Source organism: Frankliniella occidentalis, unplaced genomic scaffold, assembly GCF_000697945.3.
Source record: "Frankliniella occidentalis isolate FOCC.00 unplaced genomic scaffold, Focc_3.1 Scaffold30, whole genome shotgun sequence".
Lineage (NCBI taxonomy): Eukaryota > Metazoa > Arthropoda > Insecta > Thysanoptera > Thripidae > Frankliniella > Frankliniella occidentalis.
This window is the reverse complement of record NW_026267160.1, coordinates 826672-843136: the sequence shown is the minus strand read 5'-3', so window position 1 is coordinate 843136 and position 16465 is coordinate 826672. Positions and strand designations below refer to the sequence as shown.

Below are 16465 nucleotides of genomic sequence, written 5' to 3'. Positions count from 1 at the left end.
GGTGGGCGCGAGCGGGGGTGGCGTGGGCGTGGGTGGCATGAGGCAGGGGCGGTGTGGGGTGGGGCAGGGGCGGTGTGGGAGGCATGGGGCGTGGGCCGGGGAAAGGGGGGGATGCTACACTTATGCAACCAAGAGAATAGGCATTGGATCAAAGAGAGTTGGGTGCATTAGGTAATAGTGAATAGTTTAGTAAACAACAGCTTGCTGATTTGTTCCTTTTGCAGTGTTTTCCTTTCAAAGTTGAAAAACCGCGGAAAGAAAGGTAAAGAAAATGCAAAGTGAAAGTAACGGCAGATTTTTCATTGAAGGAATTAAATAACAAACTGTGGAACAGCGGTATGTACTAGCACAGATTGTTTCAGCTGATGATATTAGTCTGCAGGCATTGGCAATCAAAATTACTATTGTTATGATAGTTAAAAAACTGATGAGTATGTCTAACAGATAAATTGATTAGCTCTAGTATAAACAAAAATCATAGAAAACGGTCTTACTAAATTCGAGTCACACAACAGATCAACTGAGGTTGGGAGTTGAAGTGGTGCAGTGATCTTACAGCAATTACGGCAACAGTCAACTTACTGCAAACTAATGTTATTGGAACTAAAAACACTTTAGTGTAAAATTACGAAGCATGATTACAGGATAATGGGGACAACCAAGTCATGACATAGAAGATTGACAGATGCAAATCATAGCAACCAAAATCCAGCCGTTGCAGGGTTGCAGGCCATCTAACTGTCAGTAAACTAGGGGAATATCAGCTTTACTAACGACAAAAAGATTGTTTTGTAAACTCAAAAGGTCTGCCAAGCACTAAGAGGATAAGGTTAAAACTCACCCTTGAAACAGTAGTATAGAACAGTTGTCCTGATCCTACAGCAAATGGCAGGTGCCTCCCTGAGTACTTGAAGTTGAATGTAAGAAAAAAGAACCCTCCAATCCAAAATATATTCGCGAGTTTGAGACTAAAAGGCGGAAAACAACAGCGTTTTTCACTGAGACCACCCACTCGTACTCAAATCAAAATTGAAGTGTTGGTGAATGTATGAGAAGTCTGGCAGAGATAGATTCACCGGAAAATTTGAGTTTGTACGACCCCCAATCTAACCCATGAGATTGTAGTTCATTAAAGTTAAATATTTAAATTTCATTTGCTTGTAGATATGTCAATTTTGTTCAGTAGACTTGTAAGAGAGCGAAATTAGCGATCTAACAAACTTCCACATTTAACAAGAATCCCTGCCAAGCGTCCGCGAAAGTGGGGTTGGGGGGCAAAACTCGGTGGGAGGTAAAAAGTGGGGGGAACCCTTAGGGGGGAAACTGTCACTGCCTAGTTTCGTCTGCTATGGGCTATGGTTAGAGTAGGTTGTGGTTTAATGACGTCCATTATGTGTGACTTAATGTAAAATTGGTTGTTTAGAACTCCCTTGACTAAGCAAGAACTGCGAAGGATGATTCTCCCTTGTCCTCTGGAGCACCGCAAACGTCAATGCCCTCTTTAATGAAAGGTTTTTGCCATATACCTACGTGCAATAGAGATGTTTTCTTGAAGAAGGCTGTCTGTAGCTGGCAACGAACAGGTCAGGATTGAGTTTGGAAATAAGTAGATGGTATTATTTCTTTTGGTGTGGAAACGATTTCACCAGGGTCTTCACATTCGATTGCATGCCGTATTGGTGGCTTTAATGATGTGATATTACGTAGGGTTAGTCTCTGAATGTCAAAATCTAGTTATTAATACATTATTGACAGAAAAATTACTTTATTGTAATGATGTACTGTAATTTTGAACCGTCTACTTTTCTAGACATGTTTTAGTGATTTGTATAAAAAAAGCTTGTTCCTGTGCCATAAACTTATTAATAGTTGTTTTTGTTTCCCTCAGGCCACTACTCTTTGTTTTTTGTTTTGGATGACACATAAAAACTCAAGAATTTCACGATGCCCCGGGTAAAAATTTCTAGGCCTCGTTGCCATAAAATTATTTCACTTACTTCAAATCAATCAACTAGTGCAGTTGATACCAATGCCAATAACACAACTTTGCCAAACAATGATTCTTCTGGGGTGTATTATTCTCACCAATTTCCTCCAAATATACTTTTAAATATGAATGATCTGCGAGACACTAGAAGATTCTGTGATGTTGAAATATTATGTGGTGGAAAGCGTATTCAGGTTGGTAGATTCTTCCGTTACGGACTGATATGTCTTATCTGTTTCTTTAGAGCACTGATTATTGTGTACCACATTTTTTATTACAGGCCCACCGAGTAGTGTTGGCTGCTAGCAGCCCATATTTTCTTGCAATGTTCACAGTCGAGTTACTTGAAAAACAGCAGCAGTCTGTTGAAATACATGCCATTGATCCTGAAATACTGGAAGCATTGATCCACTTCATATATTCAGGTACTTACTTCATTGCTTTGAAAATGGGATGATTTCCAATGTTTTATACTAAATTATTTTTGACCTTTAATTTATTTAGGGAAATTAAGAATTGGGCAAGACAATGTTCAAGAGTTAATGATTGCTGCTGATATGTTACAACTGAAGGAAGTTGTTACTGGATGCACAGACTTCCTGAAAAAAGAACTTCACAGTTCAAACTGTATAGGAATCTACAGGTAAATGTTTATTGATTAATTGACAGTTACTGTAATTGATAGGGATTCTAAAATTAATAAAAAAAAAAAATTATTTATCAGATTTGCTGACGGACATAATTGTCTGGAACTAGCAACTTCAGCAGTCGACTTCATTAACAGTCATTTTCCTGAAGTGAGCATTGAAGATGAATTTTATGAATTACCTAAAGATCACCTAGCTCGCTTCCTTGCCTCAGAAGACTTGGTGGTTGATACTGAATTTCAGGTAAGCTTTAAAGTTAATTAATTATGTTCAACCTTGTATACAAAACTCATCTGTAAATGTTGAGTTGCATGCAAATTGGCACAAATGTTTAATTCTTTATCAAAGGTTTTCCAAGCTGCCATTCGATGGATTTTACATGATGTGACACAGAGAAGACAGTATGTATTTGAAATACTGACTCATGTCAGACTACCACTCTTATCAACCTACCTGCTTGAAAGAGTTATTAATGAGTTAACTGATAGCAGCTTAAAGGTAACTAGTTCATCAATATTCTTAATCAATGATTTTTTTAAATTCAGCTGTGTGCTCCTTAATTTTGCTCTTTGCAAAATTTACAGGTTGCTCTGCGATCTGTTCGTAAAGATTTGTTATCTAAGAGAGGCCATCTTGTTTCTCTTGTTGTGCATCCCCGACTGAGAGCAAAGAAAGATGTTTTTGTTATTGGTGGTTCAAAAAGAGAACTTGTGAGTGCATGGACTAGATCATCTGAATGCACATTTTCTTCTGTGGAAAGATTTAATACATTTACTCAGTAAGGGAATAATATCTCTTGTTATTTGAAAAGGTTTCTTCATGGTCTGTCAGTTATCTTTTCAATATGTTTTTCCTATTTAACCAGAGAGTGGGTTCAATCTACTCCCATGGCAATTGGACGAATATTGCCAGGTGTTGCTGTGCTGAATTCAAAAATCTTTGTTGTTGGGGGAGAGCAAGAATCTCAGATATTAGCTAATGGTGAATGGTATGATACACAAGCAGACACGTGGAATAAGGTACAGTAAAATGCAATAAGTTAATTTTCTTTACAAAAATATTACTAAAACTTAACATTATACGTTTGTTTGATATTCCTCTTCAATATTTTCAGATGGCTTGCATGGTGGTCCCAAGATGTGAGTTTGGTCTGTGTGCTCTTAATGGCTACCTGTATGCCGTTGGTGGCTGGGTTGGAGAAGATATTGGTGGATCAATTGAACGATACGATCCACATACTGATGAGTGGCATTTAACAGGAGAGCTCCCTGAACCACGTTTCAGCATGGGTGTTGTATCATACGAAGGTAAGAATAGTCTAATCTCATGAAAACAGTGTACAAAAATGAGAACTCATTCAACTTTACTTGTAATAAGGATAAGTTTTTATAGTACTTAATAAATTTGGAAAAAGAAACTACCCAAAAAACATGCAATTAAAAACGCAAAACTTTGTCTCTAATAGGTTTGATTTACATGGTTGGGGGTTGTACTCATGCGCGCCGTCACCTCCAAGACTTGGTAAGTTTTGACCCTGTCAGTGGAGAGTGGCGCACTTTAAAACCAATGCTTGTGCCTCGAAGTCAAATGGGTGTGGCTGTCTTGGATGGCTACCTTTATGTGGTGGGTGGCAACAATAGACATCACGAAGCCTTACAGTCTGTTGAGCGGTATTCATTTGCTGAGGTATGTGTGAATTTGTCATTTCTAAAATTTACTTTTTGAAATTGGTTGGTTAACATAACAGAATTATTTTCTCTCTCTTAGAATGAATGGACTAAAGTTCCTCATATGCACGTTGGAAGAGCAAGTCCTGCAGTTGCTGCAGCTGATGGTGTTTTATATGTGATTGGGGGTGATGAAACACATGAAGTTAACTTCTATAGAGCCCAAATAACTATTTCAAGTGTTGAATGTTACGATCCTCAGATTAATAAGTGGCGAGAGTGTCCATCACTTCCAGAGAGTCGCAGTGAAGCTGGTGCAGTGGTTGTTTGAATTTGTCTCTAAACTTAAGGCTGTTTCTTGGACGTCTCTCAGAGTTCCTTTATATTTTCCATCTATCACTCATACATTTCATGATCCTACAGATGTCTGGTGCCTGTCACAAAAGCACAGATGCCGTTTGAACTGATTCTTTTCAGTATTGTTTTTTGTTCTTATGTAAAATATCTATAAATTCACAGTAGCATGAGACTAAGTGATTTTTGTGGGCCCCTTTGTTTTATTTTAGCTTTGGAAGTAACAATGTGATGATATTGAAATAGATCTGTCCAGATCTATGTTTTTTCTTATACAATTCCCACTTAACAAACTGTATTCCCTGGACTGAATATCTTCAAAATTAGAAGAAGATTTACAATCTTCTGAGCACAAAGCAATAGCAGATGATTGCTTCTCATTATTTGAGACTGAATCACGTCTACATGTCTCCTTAATAACCAAATAATTGACTGATAAACTAATATTCTCAATATTTTGCTTCCACTATATGTGGATATTCTTTTCAAATCAAGCAAAGGTGCGCTCTATCTTTATCTTGCAACCTAAGAACTGCTCAGTGTAGAATGTACTTTGGAAATTCACAACAATTCTGCACAAGTGTTATTTTTAAATTTTGCTCACATCCCATTTATTATATTGTCACCTCATTCCCATTGTTTTGTTTTTTTAATATTCTGTTTTAATTTTTATCTAAAAGAATTACATTTTTATTTGATTTGTGGAAAGCCCTAAGGAAGAAGTAGAGTAGCACTTATCAGAACTTTTTACTTTTTTTTCTTCTACCAATGGGATAAGCAAATGCTACAACTGGAAGCAAAGATAATTTTAGGTAGGATACATGAACCACATCTAAGAAGCATGTTTTTGAATCATCAAGTTTTTTCTCTGGCTTTGCATTCCAATCTACAGTCCATAAACTTTTTGATTTCTTGTAATTACCTTTATAACTCATGTCCTATTTACATTTTAAAAAGTCTGCATTATATCAGGAACATATGGACGAACTAAGGTTATCAAGGTTTCTTTCTGTTTGTTTTTTCTAAGAATAATCTACTGTAGAATTTTTTACTCTATTATATGAAAATTCAGTGGAAGTGTGTGCACTTCATCTAGTCAGTTGAAATTATGTTCAGATATTTCTGTTTTCAGTAAAGACAGAATGTTATGAGAATGAGGCTCGTATTTTATTCCACCAGCTGGGCTTCTGATGTCAAATGGTTTCCCTCTCATTCAGAATTGAATGTATGTGTATTTCGAGGTGTATGTAGTGAGTTTGTGTCCATATGTAATTATAATGCTTCACTTGGTCAAATTTTGTGCCCTATTTTAGTATTAATGTGTATGTTACTGTTACTGCAGGGAACAAACAAATACAAATATGCACCATCATATTTATGCAATTTTCCTCTAAGTTTTTCTGTCATCGATATCTGGAAGAGTGGAAGTGCTGTTCAGTTCTCATCTTCAGTCTGGATTTAATGAAAATAGTTTTGATGGGATCTTAATCCCAAGCTCTGATATAATTTTTAGTGTTTATTAGTGTTCTATGAAATGTAGCACAATTATCTACATGAGTCATTATATCTTATTATAAGTATTTACTCATAATCCAAGCATTAACTGGTGATGTAATTTAGAGTAAAACTGCACTTTGCTTGCTTTTTTCACAACTGAGTTTTGTTTATTCTTTTATATATCAGCTTACTCATGTGAATGCATTTTCCAAGTGATGGTTGGCTGTTGCATGTGATTGTTATACTTGTTAATGATTGTTGCCTAATTAAACTCCATGTTTGTAAAATTGGCACTAAATTTTGGTCGACGGTGGGATGACTTTTTATGAGGAAAGTTTTATCTTATTATCTATTATTTCTTAATTTACTTCACTTACACTGTGTTTGTAGTGTCTTACTTTAATGCGGTATTTGAGGCATTTTGCTGAAGGTATTGTTTTAAGTACCCTTAATCCTGATTTTGTTGTACTTTTATGAATAGGACCTTTGTGTAATTTTTTTGTGCTTACATAGATGTGTCAGCATGTATGGTGTGTCAGGGCCACCACACAACATTGCGGGTTTGCATACCCTAGGGGCCCTAGCGCCTTATGGGTGCAGCGAGTAGGCAAACCCGTCTACTGCTGTTTCGTAGCCCTGACACGCAGTATGTACATGTATGCCCACATGACCTTGGCAACTAACAAAATATGATTTAAACACTACTAGTGGCTTCATCATATAGTCTAGGTGGTGCCTGGGAAACAAAAGCTTGGCAAGTTAATGGAGTGTTAATGGTTCTAAAATCCAATCAGGGCAATAGACCTGCACACAAAATCAAAATGTCTCTGCTATCCTCTCATATATTTAGCAGTTTGTTTTATCTATTTACAGGTCTGTGCTCTGGTCTGGTTTACATCCACAATGTGCTGAACAAAGTCATTTGCGTGTCACCTCTTATGTACATATTCATTTGAACACCATCCAATGATCTAAATTAAAGTCTGTTTATTATGTTTTGGGTTTCAAATTATGCTCAAAATGTGGATTAGAAGATAACTCCTGCAAAATTACTACTTCTTGTTTGTTTTCAATATTCTGTGATACAAAATATTCTCTCCCAATACATCACTACTTATTTAAAAATTTGTGTCTCTTTGTTTTGATTTTTCTACAACTCTGCACAAATCTCTGGCTTTATCAACTTTTTCCCTATTTACATTGCAATGTAAAATTTTTCTCTATTTGAAACCAAAAGCCAACAAACTGTCTACATTGGTCATTATTTTAAGACAAAGAAGAAACAGGCTCACCCTGAACGAAGGAATGTTATCATTTAATAAATCAACTAGATTGACTGAAAATTAACTAACTGCAACTACACTATATATTGAAAGGATGGTAGTGAACGATTCAACCTATCATTTGAATGAAATACACTTGTGAATTTTCAATAGAATTGTCTCATTTCTTACTACTTTTAGGCGTGCCAGCTGCCGTGCCTATGAACTTTTGTCACCTAAATCGACGAATTGTCGACTTCCACGTCGATTCGACGTCGTTTCGAGTTTGAATTTCAGGCTGGGGCTCCCGCCGCGCCTGCATGGGCCGCACCCCGCAGCACACGTGGATCCAATATGTTGCCTATGCGCCAGGGCGCCAATGCCCCTTATTTTCTCGATGGGGCACACTGCAGACTCAGCAGGGGAGCCGAGGTTCGTACCTTGGTTCTTCTGACAGTCAAGATAGGTAAATTTGATGACAAGTGACCTCAAATTTCTGTCATTTGGGCACACACATGAGGGAGGGAAGCCCCGATCCTAGCGGGGTAATTACTTCTGGCTCGTTCTCGAAACGCATTTGCAAGATCTGGGAAGGACTCTAAATGTTTTGAATTTGAAAGTGTTCAGAAATCAACAAAAACAATAAGATTGACAAGATTGTTCATGAAACCTCTTTCCTTGCATTACCAAGCCAACCGACAACCGACGCGGAATTCGGTGGGCTGCATAACATCAAAGTCACTATCCGCACCAGACTCGCTGTTGGGGCGCATAACGTACCACATGGTATTCGCACCACCGCTTCCATTTTCACAAACCACAAACAGTACACATTCATAATAAAACAATAATTATAATGATCTGATCTTGCAGAATTATGATCAAACTGGCAAATATGAGGTTGAAATTCGCCTGTTGTTCTTTGGTTTTGCTGTTCTGCTGTTCTGCTATCTGCCTTGAGTAGAGCCTAAAGGCGGTAATGTTGGTGAAATTGTAATATTTTTATCCTCGCAGTTCCTGCCCGAAGAGTGTCAGAGGAAGTCCGTCGATTCGTCGATTGGAGGATTTGCCACTTTTCCTTGTAATTTTTCGTTTTTCCTGTGAGCACAGTGCGTTTAAGCTGTGTGTTCGCAAATCATTTTTGCATAATGTATTTCTCCACTTTAATTCCTTGTGTCAATTTTCCACCTTTTGAATCATGTCAATTTGTAAAACATTAGTTGTCACTTAAAGTCTGTTGTTATAGTTCAGTGTTTAGGTTAGTGAGTCCCCAAATAATCTATTTTGCCGTTAATGCACTTGGTTTACGAACCTGTAATATCAACAAAAATGTGTGAGTCCGGTGAGCCAAACAACGCAATTATTGTCGACACGATAGGAGATGAATCAGGTAAATTTTCAAAGCTCTCATTCAAATCAATCTTCCTAGGTGTGGCTCTTGGTTTTTGTTATCCAATCTGGTTAAAAACAACCTCTATGATATGGGGTAAATTTTATTCCCTCTGTCCTCTTTCGTCTCTTAGGTGATCACAGTGACATACTTCAGCAGCTGCAGAGTAAAATAAGTGAACTGGAAACAGAAAAAAAAGAATTTGGATCTCAACGTGCTAAAATGAGGACCCTAATTCTTCAAAATGAAGGTACTTCTATTTTTGGGATACATCTCTTTTTACATATCTTTCTATTTTTCTTTATTCCTTATCTTTTATAAATGTAGCCATTGTACTCTAGTGAACAAATGTCTCCTTATTCTGTTCAGCCGAGAAGGTGCGCTTACACTCTGAAGTGGAAGAACTCAGACGACAACTGGCTGTAACTGATTTAAACTCAAAAAATTATTTAGAAGAAGAAAAACGCAAGTGTTTTGAACAAATAGCCAGCTTAGAGCGACTGTTACATGGTATGGTCAGCCAATGCAACATATCCAAGTTTTAATTTTCAATCTTCATTTCAATAATGAAGCTTTTTCATGGGTTTGTGTTGCAGAAACTGTTGATGAGTCTACTGATTCACAGAATCGCATGGAGCTTGAGCTGAAACATCTTCAAGCATGTAATGAAAGGCTTGAATTGGAATTAGCAGAATTTCGAAAAGCGCCGATGGCGGCTAATGAAGAGCGTCATCAAGAACGAGACAGATCAGATCCTCCTCCCATTCAAATCTTTACTCAAGCCACTAAAACATTTGCAAGGAAGGTGTTGAGTGAATTGGGGGCTGACTCCTCATCCACCTCTGGCAAAGATAGTCTTGAAGATAGTATGAGAAAGGTAAACAAATATGTACGTATCAAGTAAGAATTCATCCCATTTGAAGTTTTGTAGTTTTTGCTGAGCATGGTGTAGTATAGATAAAGATTCTAAAAACAAAAATTGCAATAGAAACTCAGTGTTTAATTGTATGTTTTTGAGTTGAGATCATGGTGAGTGAAAAATAGAAATGGACCTTTCCAGCATATGTAAAATGAACTCTTTTTAGAATCTTTAAACATCCACATTGCAATTTCAGTAGCTTGATAACTCTATTTGGAGAGAACTTGTTGTCCAACAGCTCTCAAAATAGATATATGATATATATGAAGAATATTCCCTTTTTACAGCAAAATGCCTATTCGTAGTTTGAACCAAACTTTCATTCAAACATGGGTTATTATTTTGCAATCTATAAATGTTTTGTATAGGGACTGTAAAGAGTCTTTTTCTGTTGGTTGATGGCTATTCTCTGTTCTGCTTTGTATTCCAATCCTTGCCCTGTCACTTGTCCTATAAAGTTTTAATGATGAATTGTTTTTCTTTCGCATGAACTGAAGGCCCAGGAAGATGCCGAAGTCCTCAGATCCTTAGTAATTCCCTTAGAAGAGGAAATAGAAGCTCTCAAAGAAAAACTCAGAGAAGCTCATGAAGAGCTTCAAAAATACACGGTATGAATCTAATTTGGTGTATTGAACCAACCTAATTGCTACTTGTACTAATGCATGTATATTGTAGGGAATCCAACATGAGAGTGGGTCCAGCAGGAAAGTCAACCACGCTAAGGACATTGTCCCTAATCTGGTCAATGCTGAACAAGAATCCCTCATTATGATGTCTCCGGCTCAAGAAAAGGGGGCTAGCTTGGAGAAGCAAATCACTCCAGAAGGTAAATCATATGATATTTGAAATCCATGAAACATGTTTACATCCATATCAGTTGATTTAGCAGATATTATCAATTTCTATCTTGATTAGGTGAAGCAACTGGGAAAGATCTAGAAGTATTCCTGAGTGGGGGTTCAACTGCAGTACCTCTTTCATTAAACACCTGCAATATGTGTCTGAATTATGAGACTGGGCTTCAAAAGTCACAACAAAGAGTTAAAGAACTTGAGAAAGCTCTAGAAATATCAGAAAAAAATGTCAAGAGAGCTAAAGATGATCTATCACGTGAGCACACATTCCGTCAGGAAATGGAAGTAAAGTGGAATGAGAAAAAAGAGCAGCATAAAATGCAGGTAGATATTAAAACATTAGATGCGGCGGCCGGCAGGGAATGTACCAAAAAGATTCTTTATTTGAGTTTTTTGATAATATCTTGTCAATGGTTTGAGATATCGTTCTTCAACGTTTCAAATTGTGTCTGAATTTTGTTACTATATGACCCAACACCATCGGAGGGATGTCGTAACAAAAATTGGATTTTGTTACGTAAATAAGGTAACAAATACAAATTCTGTAACAAAATTCATTTTTGCAGAAGGAGCCATCGGGGGGGGGGGGGGGGGGGGTCATTTTGTTATGACATTCGGGCACTATAAGAGCTTCCTAACTGGCATTTTTGGATGATTCTCAAACAGTTTTCAAAATATTGTCAAAAAACAAAATTGACAAATCTTATTGGTTCGGGTCCATAGCGGCTGATGCTTTCTACAGCCTAATGTATAACACAGTTTGTGTTGCGTTGGACTCAATCGTTACGTATGTCGAGTCTTCTTTTACATGTTAAGTGAGAACTTCTCTAATTGTTTTGTATTTATATCATAGGTTATAGAGCTTCAGAAAAAAATTACATCTGCAGAAAGTAGTTTGCATGATTTACATCAAACATATACACAAACTTACCAAGATGTAACACAGCAGCTGTCACGCTTGGAACCAGAACGTATTGAGATAAAACGGGAAATGGACAGGTACAATTTTAACTGGCATTAAACCAAAACGTCCAACAATTTATTGTATGTAATGCGTTTATTGTGCTATCTATTCCAATTTACAGGCTTCAGGCTGAAAATGAAAAATTGGTTGGTAAACACGCAGAACATAGTCAGATACTTCAGAACCAGATCATTGATCTTCCAAGCAATGTTGAGGTAAAAGTTACTTGGATGTTTGTCTCATTGAAAGCCTGCCTGTCTTCATTCATACCTGAATTCAAACTGCATGTAGCATGTTTTTAAAAAATATTTGCCCGTTTTGTTTTTTTTATTTTTATATCCAGGCCCTCCAGGTACTATTACTTCAAAGGCATGAAGATCTAATTGCTGCCAAGGTTTGTGCAGAAACTCAGCAAATTGAGGCAGATCTTCTGAGGGAAGAACTACAAATACAGCAAAAACAGAATGCCATTTTAATGTCAGACAATCAACAGTATCAGTAAGAAATTAGAATTTTAAATAAATTCAGAATTCTGGACAATGTTATTGATTTTAAACTAATGTGCAATTTTTAAAATATAGGAAACTGGTCCAGAAAAGTGAGGCTGATAAACAACGTATTCATAATCTTCAAATTGCTGAAAAGCAGGCTTTAGAGAAAATTAAAGATTTGAAACTAAAACTAGACGAAGCTCTTCAAAATCATGTGAGGATTTACCTTTCAATTTCTGTTTTTAATTAATTATATTTGCATGAATTAAATAAGTTTTATATCTATAAATGCTTCATGAACTTACAGACCCAGTTGGAAGAAAAACTTAAAAAGCAACAAAATCGAGTTACATCATTACAACATGATTTGGATACTAGTGAACAGGTCCAAAAAGATTTTGTTCGTCTTTCTCAATCACTTCAAGTACAGTTGGAGAGCTTTCGTCAACCCAATACCCAAGTGCGCTGGCAACATGACGAGGATGTGGATGAATGCCCATCATGCCACAGCTCATTTGGATCATCATCCCGAAAAGTAACTTGCCATACTGTTATAATTCACGTGTTTAACCTTGTGATTTAATTCTGTTGTATATTTCTACCTTACTTATTCTATTTTGATTTCTTATGGAATTTTCATCTTTTGTTTCAGCCACATTGCAGGCACTGTGGTCGCGTTTTCTGTCATAATTGTTTGTCCCACCAAGTTCCAAGTGGTCCTCAACAGCGCTTAAGTCGAGTATGTGATGTGTGTCACACTTTACTTGTGCCCAATACAGCACCATATTTTAGTACTGAACCACCTTCTACCCCAGACTAAACTCTGGGGCAAATTTTTCTAGATTCTTACAAATGGATATTTTAAGTAGGAATAAAATTTAATGAGTCCAATAGTTTGTATTATTGCCCATCTATTGAATATCCCAACTTCTTAATAAATGCCGGGTGGTTTTGTCTTTCTTTTAAATTCTTTATGTCTTCTGCTACTGTGATAAGTTGAGCATTTTGATTTCCATGGCTGAGTACTAGTACTCCAACTAGCTTAGTTGCTTGGGCTTGCATTTCCATTGCGTAATAATTGTGATAATCTAATCTTCATTGACAACTGTACGATTGAAAGACAGACAAAGAGATATTCTGTAAAATTTCAATATTTTTAAGGTGTTGATCTCAAGCTACAGATGCTGTTTATTTATTTGATTCATTTTTATCTCACATGGATTACAGGATTGCTTTGGACCTAAAATTTCAGGCTCAGAATCAACCAATAAAATTTCTTTTGTTTGTTGATGTTGCAATATGCCAGTTTCTGTGGCTTTAGCTGGGTGGAATATTTTTGGTCTTATATAGGTTTGAGTATGAATCAAATCAGGAAGTTGCACGGGTTATTTGATTCATTGTAATGTGATATTATCATTTTAATTTTTAGACTTCCAGTGCTATCTTGAAGTTGTAGACTTTCTACTGTATGTAATACATGGTAAAAGTAACAATTATTTTAGGTACCTGTAAAAGCCTGATGTCTATGGTGTGTCCTAAAATGGAAGGATGTAGTTTATTATTTCTCTGACTTAAAATATATCTAGGAATCATTGAACTACCCTACCGTACATATTTCTTCCATTTAAAAGAGTTACTATCCATTCTTATTGTTTCAAAATTTCTTCTTCTGCTCAAATTACCTCTTTTAGAAAGTAGTAAAAATTGACTCTTTTTATACCAAAGTTAATCTTTGACCATCACCTTTATCACACATACTGATGATGGCTAGGAATCTTCCTACCACTGGTCAGATTACGGCCAGAGTCTAGGTAGGCAGTTTGTTCACTCGCAATGTTTTATTTTATTTGTGATGTATAGCAGCAGCTTGTTTCAATTTTACAATTAACTTTTAGTATCAATGACAATTTTTCTCATTTTCCATAATTCTCAAGTTTGATGATAGTAAAACCTTAAAAAATCAGACATGGAATAAGTTTTGACTCCACAGTAATACACTTAAGTGCTAATTTTTGGACATCCAATAGAGTTCATAATCGGATGCATCCTTTAAGGGTGATGCTGGAAGTCAGATGATGTTGACATTTACTAAATCCAATACCAAATCAATTTTTTGTTGAGATAAAACTCAATGAAAAAGGTTGAGAACCAGTTCATACCATACTTTCATGTTTGCATAAGGAAAATTTCAGTGAATACAAAACAACTGGTTACAAAAACAACACAAATATAGGTTTTATTTATATCCAATAAATAATTTTGTCACATGTTAAAGTTTTTCATTTTTTACTTATATATAACCACTATGTTTGGCTCTCTTTCAATCAACTCCTCCAACTTCTGCGTAGTAAGAGAGTACTGGCAACAGTATTCATCCATGGAAAGAAGGCCATTGAAAGATTGAGGAGCTGTTGATTGAGGATCAGGTTTCTCTACGTTACCCACAGGATACTGGAAAATTGAAATGGATATTTAAATTTTAAAAATTGTTCTAAAATACAGAAAATATTTGACAGGGTTCCTTACCTTGTGGATACGGCAGATAAATCCTTCTAAGAGACCAAACTGAACCAATCTGCGTTCATTAATCCTTAATGTATGAGGACTAAGTCTAATGCAAAGATCTCTGACCGTTGTGCCTCGAGTCATACTACAAAACATGCGGAAAACATCACGCACTGTTGGTGGCTGACGTGGTGACCTAGCAACATATTTGACACAGTCCTCTTGAAGACGCCGGTCTTCTGCAAGCCTTCTTAATTTAGGAGTAGTTGCATAAATATTTGAGTATTGAAAAATATGGATCATGGAAACAACCCCATAGTATCTGAAAACCCAAATGTGAGTCATTACTATTATCTTGCTATTGGTAACTCACAGATCATGTTACAAACGTGTCAGTACACTAAATTTTGCAGGCACGCTTTGACTAAGTTATTTTCCACATCTGCTTCAGCAGCAATTTTGGCCACATGATTAAATCCATCAATGTAAGGTAACACCTAGCAAAAAACAGGAACAAACATATAAATTATGTTTATAACATTAGAAAACTCACACTAAGACCATTTCCTCACCTTTTGAGTAGTTAGATCCCATTGTTCTGCTTGGAACAAGTCTGGACTCTCAGTGAATATGGGCACATGGTGGTCTAAAACTGGAGGTGGATCTTGTAAAATGCGTACAACTTTGAGATGTGTTGTCATAGTTCCCTCTGCAAGACAACACAACAAAAAAGAAAGATACAAAATAAACTATCTATACTAGAAAAACTTGGTAAGTTTTTACACAATAATAAAAATATATGTACCTGTGAGGGTACACATTTTGTGAGAATTTAAATCCTGCATGACCTGGCACAGTATTTTTGGCAAACGAGCATTTTCGACGTTATGATCTTGCTGACTTGAGAGAAATTTACTCTCAACCTCCATTGCAACCTAGTGATGGAAAATTTCATTTAAAATAATTTTCTTCTAAAAAGTGTAAGAACACATACACATATTCATACCAAGTAGTCTGACAACTTTCTCACAACACTTTCATATTGAACAGTACGTGCCCACGCATCACAAACAAAACACAGGTTGAAATAATACGCATTTCTTTTATAATTTTTATCATCAATTTTGACAGGGAATCCTAAAATTTTAAAACCCAAGACTGTCCTGTAACAATATTTAAAATTAAGCAAAACCAGTGGAACTTTTTCATCTAATTTAAAAAGCGAGTGAAGTAGATAATAATGATGAACACATACACTGTCAACATGCTACGCTGAAGCTGTGCCTTGGGAATAATGTACACGCTCACTGATTCAAAAGTGTCTTTGGAAATATAATTACTCGGTACCTAGACAAAAAAAAAATTGTTGTGAATTTATACTTTTAACATAAGGTACATCTAATGCATTAATGTCATCGTCAATAGGTTAAAATGGTTTCATTACCTGGCACACAATTTTTGGGCCAGCCTCTGGATGAAATTCACTAAGGAAGATGCATCTGACAGGTCCTTCTCTTCCGCAGCCTTCATAAAACCTATCTTTGTCATTTCCTGCCATGACAAATAAAGCAAAGATAAGTGTTAACATGGACATAAATAAACTAAGGCATACCGAGGAATCATGATGACACCAATTGAAGTACCTTGACATTGAGTCATTTTCTTACAGCATCAACACATCCCATGAAAACGTCAAAAATTAATGCCTTGATCATAAGAATCACAACATCCAGGCAGGAGATCTCTGGAGTCTGGAGTTATAGGATTTTTGTTGATTTTGTTTTCCGCCCCGCCCTCCCCCTCCAACCTTCCGCCCTCGCCCTCCCGCTCCCCGGATGTAGTTTATTATTTCTCTGACTTAAAATATATCTAGGAATCATTGAACTACCCTACCGTACATATTTCTTCCATTTAAAAGAGTTACTATC

General features: G+C 36.4%; 4 protein-coding genes across 11 annotated transcripts in view; 2 read left to right on the top strand and 2 right to left on the bottom strand.

Annotated features, from left to right (window-relative positions):
- Positions 1 to 1066, bottom strand: part of LOC113208209 (endophilin-A) — a 31380-nt gene extending 30314 nt beyond the window's left edge. For 3 of the 6 annotated variants that reach the window (XM_052265799.1, XM_052265802.1, XM_052265800.1), the window contains exon 1: positions 842 to 1064. The gene's annotated coding sequence lies outside the window, so the exon portion shown is untranslated. Of the gene's footprint in view, positions 1 to 841 lie in introns of all 6 variants that reach the window. The other 3 variants (XM_052265797.1, XM_052265803.1, XM_052265801.1) reach the window with 2 other exon arrangements.
- A 231-nt stretch (positions 1067 to 1297) lies between these two features.
- On the top strand, positions 1298 to 7590 carry LOC113208208 (actin-binding protein IPP). Of its 2 annotated transcripts, none has more exons than XM_026425115.2 (11): positions 1298 to 1583; positions 1889 to 2181; positions 2268 to 2412; positions 2492 to 2630; positions 2712 to 2877; positions 2983 to 3132; positions 3219 to 3412; positions 3500 to 3653; positions 3749 to 3941; positions 4100 to 4320; positions 4402 to 7590. In XM_026425115.2, exons 2-11 carry the CDS (start codon positions 1945 to 1947, stop codon positions 4630 to 4632), a joined length of 1830 nt encoding a protein of 609 aa, XP_026280900.1. In that variant the 5' UTR covers positions 1298 to 1583; positions 1889 to 1944; the 3' UTR covers positions 4633 to 7590. The 2 variants fall into 2 exon arrangements, with proteins under 2 accessions (XP_026280900.1, XP_052121755.1); XM_052265795.1 differs by lacking the exon at positions 1298 to 1583 and adding an exon at positions 1584 to 1708.
- Positions 7591 to 8424: 834 nt separating this feature from the next.
- LOC113208183 (rab GTPase-binding effector protein 1) lies at positions 8425 to 13632 on the top strand. Of its 2 annotated transcripts, none has more exons than XM_026425075.2 (13): positions 8425 to 8804; positions 8938 to 9054; positions 9174 to 9314; positions 9401 to 9681; positions 10221 to 10331; positions 10399 to 10549; positions 10639 to 10901; positions 11431 to 11576; positions 11663 to 11756; positions 11885 to 12039; positions 12123 to 12246; positions 12340 to 12567; positions 12685 to 13632. In XM_026425075.2, exons 1-13 carry the CDS (start codon positions 8708 to 8710, stop codon positions 12850 to 12852), a joined length of 2076 nt encoding a protein of 691 aa, XP_026280860.1. In that variant the 5' UTR covers positions 8425 to 8707; the 3' UTR covers positions 12853 to 13632. The 2 variants fall into 2 exon arrangements, with proteins under 2 accessions (XP_026280860.1, XP_026280859.1); XM_026425074.2 differs by having other exon boundaries at positions 8426 to 8804; positions 9401 to 9693.
- A 610-nt stretch (positions 13633 to 14242) lies between these two features.
- Positions 14243 to 16337, bottom strand: LOC113208184 (GATOR complex protein NPRL2). Its single transcript, XM_026425076.2, has 9 exons — positions 16181 to 16337; positions 15982 to 16088; positions 15793 to 15884; positions 15544 to 15700; positions 15343 to 15472; positions 15110 to 15246; positions 14937 to 15034; positions 14559 to 14859; positions 14243 to 14483 (listed from the first exon to the last, which is right to left on the bottom strand). Exons 1-9 carry the CDS (start codon positions 16194 to 16196, stop codon positions 14319 to 14321), a joined length of 1203 nt encoding a protein of 400 aa, XP_026280861.1. The 5' UTR covers positions 16197 to 16337; the 3' UTR covers positions 14243 to 14318.
- Positions 16338 to 16465: the final 128 nt, after the last annotated feature.